This window comes from Mus pahari, chromosome 6 (assembly GCF_900095145.1).
Source record: "Mus pahari chromosome 6, PAHARI_EIJ_v1.1, whole genome shotgun sequence".
In the NCBI taxonomy this organism is placed as follows: Eukaryota; Metazoa; Chordata; class Mammalia; order Rodentia; family Muridae; genus Mus; species Mus pahari.
Genome location: NC_034595.1, coordinates 80,267,487 through 80,276,000, shown reverse-complemented (window position 1 = coordinate 80,276,000; position 8,514 = coordinate 80,267,487). Strand labels below are relative to the sequence as shown.

General features: G+C 49.9%; 1 protein-coding gene across 1 annotated transcript in view; it reads right to left on the bottom strand.

Annotated features, from left to right (window-relative positions):
* Yars (tyrosyl-tRNA synthetase) overlaps positions 1–8,514 on the bottom strand; it is a 31,584-nt gene that overhangs the window by 1,159 nt on the left and 21,911 nt on the right. Inside the window, exons 9-12 of the mRNA XM_021200342.2 lie at positions 5,213–5,348; positions 4,519–4,616; positions 3,487–3,680; positions 2,069–2,210 (exon numbers count right to left, since the gene is read on the bottom strand). Coding sequence (XP_021056001.1) covers positions 2,069–2,210; positions 3,487–3,680; positions 4,519–4,616; positions 5,213–5,348 — 570 coding nt within the window. The remainder of the gene's footprint in view (positions 1–2,068; positions 2,211–3,486; positions 3,681–4,518; positions 4,617–5,212; positions 5,349–8,514) is intronic.

Genomic DNA, 8,514 nt, shown 5'->3' with positions numbered 1-8,514 from the left:
TTTTTCGAGACAGGGTTTCTCTGTATAGCNCTGGCTGTCCTGGAACTCACTTTGTAGACCAGACTGGCCTCGAACTCAGAAATCCGCCTGCCTCTGCCTCCCGAGTGCTGGGATTAAAGGTGTGTGCCACCACGCCCAGCTTTCCCAAAGGCTTCTGATAAGCACATATATATATGAATGAGGACAAAGACCTCTGGACCGCTGATACCCACCGCAGCACCAGGGCATGCACCGAGATGCTACAGATCAAACCTACAGCCTTGCTTGACAACTATGCTGAGTGCTCTGTTTTGAGTGTGCCCCAGGCTGGCTGCAGCAGGCTAACAGTGGGTACAGTGCACCATGAACATGATCCCTGCCGCTGTTTAACATGAGGAGACAACTTCAAGCATAAGAAACACATGAACATGAATGCCCCTTGATCCAGCAAAAGACCAGATGGAAACACTTGCAGATTTGTCTAGCAGCTTTGAGACAGGTCATTGTGTAGCCCAGGCTGGCCTGGACCTCCTTATATAAGCCAGACTGGCATGAACTTGGGGCAGCCCCCTCCTTCTGTCCCTAAGTACTGGAATTACAATGTAGGCACCAACACACCCAGCAGGACTATGGATAGTCTCCTCATTTTTGACCCTTTATTTAAGACAGTTTCTATGGTGTCTTGTTCCATGGAGAGAGCTAATGTGCTATATGAATGCAATCTAGGCATGTAGGACAGGGCCTGACACATGAGTAGGAGAGTCTAGGACCACCTGTGTGTGCACTGGTGAGTGCTCTTAAGTTCAAGGTGGGTAAGAAGGTCTGCTTCCCTTTCTTCATTTATGTGCTGTGGGATGGAGGGCCAAAGCCTGAGCCTTTAGCCACACCTGCCCTTGGCTCCATGACTTCTGGTGACCCTGACTGTCATCTTATCTTGACAGGTAAGATGTAGAATACCTCCCATCTGCTGCTCCCTCACACTGGATCAAATGGACAAGGAAGTGTCTCAAGTCCCTCCCTCACCTCAGTGCTCCATGTTAGTACTCAGCATAAGCAGGGTCCTGAAACTAAGCTCCTCGCATAGATCTGAATGAGGGCAGAGGAGTCAGATGCAGGGGAGAGGGAAAGAGGAAGCTGCTGACTTCAGTAACAGCACAAGGGGGCAGCCTGGGCAAGGAGGGACAGCACACGGGGCAAAGAGGGCAGCACACGGGGGCAGCCTGGGCAAGGAGGGGACAGCACACGGGGCAGCCTAGGCAAGGAGGACAGCACACGGGGCAGCCTAGGCAAGGAGGACAGCACACGGGGCAGCCTGGGCAAGGAGGACAGCACACGGGGCAGCCTGGGCAAGGAGGGACAGCACACAGGGCAGCCTGGGCAAGGAGGACAGCACACGGGGAAGCCTAGGCAAGGAGGACAGCACACGGGGGCAGCCTGGGCAAGGAGGACAGCACACGGGGCAGCCTGGGCAAGGAGGACAGCACACGGGGCAGCCTGGGCAAGGAGGGACAGCACACGGGGGCAGCCTGGGCAAGGAGGACAGCACACGGGGGCAGCCTGGGCAGTGAGGACAGCACACGGGGGGCAGCCTGGGCAGTGGAGGACAGCACACGGGGGCAGCCTGAGCAGTGAGGACAGCACACGGGGGCAGCCTGGGCAGTGAGGACAGCACATGGGGGCAGCCTGGGAAGTGGAGGACTGCAGTGGGTTGATCTGATGCTGCATGTGTCTATAGCTAACATTGGTTTCTCAAGGTGTGGGTCGCCCTTGAGAAGATGCTCACACGTATTCAGGTGAGCCATGTGACCCTTCTCCCCAATGTAACTGGTCAATAGAAGGCTAGAGCCAGTGACTGGGCAGTGGAGGGAGTAAGGTGGCACTGGAGGTTAGAGAGGAGGTTGCTGGGGGTGGGGGGGGAGGAGGAGGAAGGAGGAGGAGGAGGAAGGGGAGAAGTAGGAGGAGGAAGAGGAGAAGAAGAGGAAAAGGAAAAGGAAAGAGGATGAAGAAGAGGAAAAGGAAGGAGGAGGAGGAGAGGAGGAGAAGGAGAAGGAAAAGGATTATTTCCAACAACAGGGCACTAGCGTTTTACCTGCAGCTTCTCAAAGACTTTCTTCTTGGGCTTGAGCTCCTCATCTGGCTGGCCCTTCTCATAGCCCTGTATGAATACTCGTTCACCAGGAGCAGAGCCAACAGGAGGATCCAGAGGTTCAACCTGGCGGCTTACCCCTTCTCTAGAGAGACAAGAAAAGGCAAGATTACAGATTTCCCTCCCAACAGCTGTGGATGCTAAAGTGAGCTGGAACCGAAAGGGATTTGGACGCCTTCAGCACTGTAGCCCAGAAGGTCCCCACCACCTTTCTACATCTCTGAACATACAACCAGGCCTTTCCTTTTCCTGTGAAGTTACATCTAAGTCTCCAGCAAGGACTCTGTCCATAGTTACAGCATACCTGAATCCTGGCTCCACCTCTACGTTTGTCTGTTTGGAGAGTCTCACGTAGCCCAGGTTATACTTGAACTTATTATGTAGCCGAACTACTTAGTATGTAGGCTACTTCTTCCCCAGTGCTAGACCACGCTCACATTTATGAGGTGCTGGAGATCAATCCTGCTTCATGCCAGCTAAGCCTGAGCTCCTCCAACTGAGCTTCATCCTTGTTTCTAGTGAGACAGGCTCTCACTGTGTAGCTCAGCCTGCCTTGGACCTTGAGATGCAAACCAGGCTTATTAAAGAGACCCCTCCCCCTTTGTCTCCCAAGTGTTATGTTAAGGTGGGTGCTGCCGAGCCCAGAATCTACTAATTTTTATTTTTTTTTTTTTTTTTGTTTTTTTTTTTTTGTTTTTTTTCGAGACAGGGTTTCTCTGTGTAGCCCTGGCTGTCCTGGAACTCACTCTGTAGACCAGGCTGGCCTTGAACTCAGAAATCCACCTGCCTCTGCCTCCCGAGTGCTGGGATTAAAGGCGTGCGCCACCACGCCCGGCCCTTTATTTTACTCTTAATTGTGTAATTAATTCTTTCCCCTCCCCCAAGACAGGATTTCTTTGTTGCCCTGGCTCTCCTGGAACTTGCCTTATAGACCAGGCTGGCCTCAAACTCAGAGATCCTCCTGCCTCTGCTTCTAAGTGTTGGGAATGCAGGTGTGTACCACCACCGCCTGGCAATTTTCTTTTCTTTCTTTTTTTTTTAAAGGCAGGGTCTTCCTATGTAACTCTGGAACTCACTATGTAGACCAGACCTGCCTCTGCCTGTGCCTCCCAAGTGCTGGGATTAAAGGCATGTGCCCCCTCACCTGACTACCCATGTAGTTTTACTTTAACAGTCTATCTGTATGCAGATGCCTCACTCACAGGACTTGTACAGTGGCCCCTTTATGCCTCATCATTTAGCATCAACAGGAAGGGAGCCGTTTTCTCAGGGTTTGCACGCAGCATATAGAAAGACACCCCGCAGACCAATCCTCGGTCTCTTGCCCTCCCCTGGCCTTGGCCCACCAAATCCTCACTCACACAGAAGCACATAGCAGCATGCCCTGCGAGTCCACGCCTCTCATCTTCTGGGGTTTTAGATTGCACAGCACCACCACCAGCCTGTCCTGCAGTTCTTCTTTGGGCACAAACTGTACGAGGCCGCTCACCACAGTCCTGGGTTCAGCTTCCCCCACATCAACCTTCTCCACATACAGGCTATCGGCATCTGGGTGCTGCCAGCAAGAGATTCTTGTCAGAAGGCCAGGGAGAGCTCTGTGGGCACAGGTGCTTGATCCCCAGATCCCACACACATGGCATGCATAGTCCTCCCAGCCCCCAATATAAAATAGATAAACGGGGGACGCTCACAGTGGAGTGGATTAAATGCTGGTGAGTTGTCTCCCCAGGGAGACCTGCTGTTCCCAGAGCTCCCCCCTGCCCTGGCCTTTTTTCATCTTTGGGACAAGGTCTCACTATCTAGCCTCCAACTTGTCATCCTTATGCCTCAGTTTCCCCAATTCTAGAGTCACAGGCATGTGCTTATCTCAATTGGCTTTGAGTACAAGCCTTGAAGGAACATGTACTTCACGAAGGTCTAGAGTTGAGAAATAGACCTAGTGGCCTGTGGAAAATCTCCTAATGGAGACTGAAGACTGGGACTGGACAATAGTGTTGACTGTGGTGGGAAGCTTAGGCACATAGAATGTCAAGAAATCAATGTCAGGGGAAAGAGAGACCTACAACAATGGCTCCCAGCCAATGACTGGGAGACATGACCTGTTTGCAAAAGGGAAGCCCCCTCCCCTCCACAGACCCACACCCCCACTGTCTAGGGAATATGAGGCCAACCCAAGGTAAGACCTAAAGCTAGTCCAGGCAAGCTGATCCATCCTAGTTGGGCACCATGATGGCCAAGTTCCCTGTTCCTGCTGTGCTGTACGAGGAGGTTCAGAGGCTGCCTGCATTAGACCCTAGGGATGCTACTTCCCATCTCCAGCCAGGTTTCCTACAGATGGAAACATACAAACCTAACCCTCTCTGCCTCACTGGGATGTGGTGAGGAGTGACTACCTTCTCCACGCTGAGGATTTTGCCCACACGGATATCCAGCCGGGATGGGATGATTTCCTCTGGTTCTGAGTTCTTGGCAGGGCCTTTGGCAGGAGGCTCTGGGAATGAGAAGAACTCCATGGAGTCAGGCTCTCCCAAGACTTCCCCCATCCCAATGGCAGGCCAGTAATGACAGCACCAGACGGGGATTCTAAAAGAGGCAGGACTTAGGAGAGAGTCCCGAACCCATCCACTGAGTCACGCTTTAACACGGGCTCAGCAACCCCGCAGAAGGGATCCCACTTCCCTCCACACCTTTTCTCCTTCATTAGGCCGGAGGGCAGGACCTGTAGTGGTCTGGCCACCTCAGGGTATTTCTACTTATAAAATCCAGGCAGAATCTGCGGAGTCTATTCTGAAGGGTCACATGAAGTATCGATGGCAGTACCTAAGCATCACAGGTAATTGGATGGCTAACTCATGAGACAGAAGCAGAGATGGGAGCCGGGAGGCTGTGAGAGTGAGCTTTTGCAAGACGCCCATGCAGCCGTGAACAGATGGCCATTGTGAATACCAACTGTAGACAAGTTCACTGAATACAAGGCAGGCTTCTAAGTGTGGCCCCACACTAGCCTCTCAGCAGCGCTGGTGTACTAGCGGTAACCAGCTCACAGTGTCAAAGCCAGCCTCAGGTGCTGTTCCAAGCTGGACTTACTCTGCTTGGGAGGATCTGGGTAGGCAGCGCTGGCCAGCTTCTTCAGGGCTGGAGTATTAAACTTTTCTCTAATGGGGTCCAGCAGCTTGTTCAGGGCGACTTCAACAGAATTCTTTAGGTCTCCAGGGTGTACAACCTGCAGAAGTAAACAAGGCCCAGTGAGAAGAGGCCTGGACCGCAGAGTCTATTAAAGAGGTGACATGGCAGACAGAAGTACATTCCCAGGAGTCTTGAGCCTCACAACACTCTTTTCTTTTCTTTTTTCTTTTTTTAAAAAGATTTATTTATTATTATTCATTAGTACACTGAAGCTGTCTTCAGATGCACCAGAAGAGGGCATCAGATCTCATTACGGATGGTTGTGAGCCACCATGTGGTTGCTGGGATTTGAACTCAGGACCTTCAGAAGAGCAGTTAGTGCTCTTGACCGCTGAGCCATCTCACCAGCCCGCCTCACAACACTCTTATGAGACAACGTAGGACAGAAAAGGGTAACTGGTCTCAAAGGCAGAGGAGCCTGCCTGCCCGTCTCCCTCAGGCGGGTCTCACTATGTAGCCTAGGTTACCCTCAAATACAGACTCTTCCTGCTTAGCCCCATGGAATGCTGGAATCACCAATGTGTGCCGCTGAATTTTCCAGACCCAGCATATTCTTCTGACCTTGAACTCTGTTCTAGCATATGGGCTGTGTAGGCAGAGTGTGCTCATCATTCTGATTCTCTTAGTCTTTTCCAGTCATGCTCTGAGGTATAAATCAAATGTCAGCCACTGAAAATGTTCACACAGGAAAGCCTAAAGACTGAGTTACACATACAAGGGTTAGAGCTTCAGTTAGAGGTCTGATTGGATCCCCAACCCTTTTGTAGGTTCTATGTGCATTGGTGTTTTGCCTGCATGTCTGTCTGTGTCTAGGCATCTCTCACCTGCAAGGCTGGTCGAAATGCTCTAAAGTCTGCGCATTGAGCCAGGTGTGGTGGTGCACGCACTCGGGAGGCAGAGGCAGGCAGATTTCTGAGTTCGAGGCCAGCCTGGTCTACAAAGTGAGTTCCAGGACAGGCAGGGATACACAGAGAAACCCCGTCTCAAAAAAAAAAAAAGTCTGCGCATTGATGGGATAACAAAAGAAATTCCACATAGGACCTTGTATGAAATGCTACAGTCAAAGCACAGGTACATGAAGGCTGGAGACTGCTCAGTGGTTACAAGAGCACTTATTGCTCTTGCAGGGGACCCAGGTTCAATTGCCAGCAATCCCAGGGTGGATCACAACCATCCATAACTCCAATTTCAGAGGATCCTCCCACATCCTCTTCTCATTTCTGTGTGCTTGTGGCACATATACATATATACTTGTAGGCAGAACATGCATGACATCCAATTAAGGAAAAAAAAACTTTAAAGGTGCAGACACACTAAAAATTTCCTATAAAAATCACCTCTGGGGTCTGGAGAGATGGCTCAGTGGTTAAGAACACTGACTACTCTTCCGAAGGTCCTGAGTTCAAATCCCAGCAACCACATGGTGGTTCACAACCATCCTTAATGAGATCTGATGCCTTCTTCTGTACTGTCAGAAGACAGCTACAGTGTATTTACATATAATAATAAATACATTATTATATTAGCCGGAGTGAGCAGGGCTAGAGCGAGCAGAGGTCCTGAGTTCAATTCCCAGGAATGACATGATTGCTCACAACCATCTGTACAGCTACAGTGTACTCATATACATAAATAAATAAATTTTTAAAAAGAAATCACCTCTGGTTGTGTAAAGTGTATATGAAACAATGAACTATGTTTGGCCACATGCCCCCAAAAATCACAATGTATGTGTAAACATTTCTAGATCTGAAGAAATGTGAAATTTAAACCACTTCTGGGTTTTCCTTTTTTGAGACAAGCGTTTTTCTGTCTTGGAATTCTATAGACCAGGTTGGCCTTGAACTCAGAGATCTGCTAGCTTCTGCCTCCAAGTGCTGGGATTATAGGCGTGCACTACATCTGCACTCCCCCCGCCCCCTTTCTGTTTTTCTTTATGGATTTTGGATAAGGGATATTAATTCAACCTGTAATTCATATTTTACTTTGTTTGTGTCCTTCAGTTACTTTTTTGGCCTGAAATCTTGCCTGGAAGTCCTTAGGTATTCTGAAGAATCATCCTTAGGTATGACTGCTGTGACATTAATGGCAACATTTCTGCTTCTGATGCTACTTCTTCACTTCCTGGGGACTAGTTAATGTTGAACAAAAGCTTTAGGTCTGTGAATTAAGATTTAGTTTATTGCTTGCAGGACCCATGCCATAAGTGCTCCACAGCCATTTGTCACTAGGGAGTGACTTCTGTCTCAGAGAGTGAAGATAAAAAAATACGTGGACACACCCAACTGAAATTCTACCATGGCAAGTGCTACGGGAAGGTGACTGCTGAGTCTTCCAGAAGCTTCCTTCTGATTCTGCTCAGTGTTCCCACAAAGAACTGCTTCCAGGGCTGGGCCACGTCCAGGGCTGGGCCACGGTGGCCTGCCTCAGACGGCAGAGAAGGACTGCATAGTGATGTTTCTGACACAGTCCCTAATGGGCCACATGCCAGACTTCAGGGATCAGGCTCCTCCAGCTGCTGCTCAAACCGGCTTACATCCAGTATTGCCTCCAAGCCGGCTCTCCAGCTGCTGACCCCACGCCTCTCAGGGAAGGGACGGCAAAGTCAAGTGAGCCAGCTTGCCTTCACCAACTACTGAGATTATTAGAAAGCTTCTCTTAGGTAGTTCATGGTGGTGCCCACTTTTAATCCCAGCACTGGGAAGACAGATGGATGCAGGTGGATCTCTGCGAGTTCCAGGATAGCCAGGGCTAGAGACCCTATATTAAAAATCCAATATATGTATATAAATCTTCTTCAATTTTTAAAAGTTACATGTATATTTGTGTGCCTGGTACATGTACACTACTGTATTTGGAAGGCAAGAAGACGGCTTTGGAGTCTCTTGAGGTGGCGTCCCAGGCAGTGTAATCTGCCTAATGTGGGTACTGGTAACTGAACCCCAGTTCTCTGCAAGAGCAGTAAGTGCTCTTAACAACTGAGCTGTCTCTACCCCCTCCCAATCCTGTCTTGTGTTAGCCATGAGACGAGAGCCCAGCTCTTCTTATACCCCAAGACGGAATATATACTGACATTCTGGCTAAACGTGACTACTTCTGTTTTTAGATTTCTCTCTCTCTCTCTCTCTCTCTCTCTCTCTCTCTCTCTCTCTCTCTCCCTCTCCCTCTGTCCTTCCTGCTTGCAGTTTAAGCTGTGAGCCCTC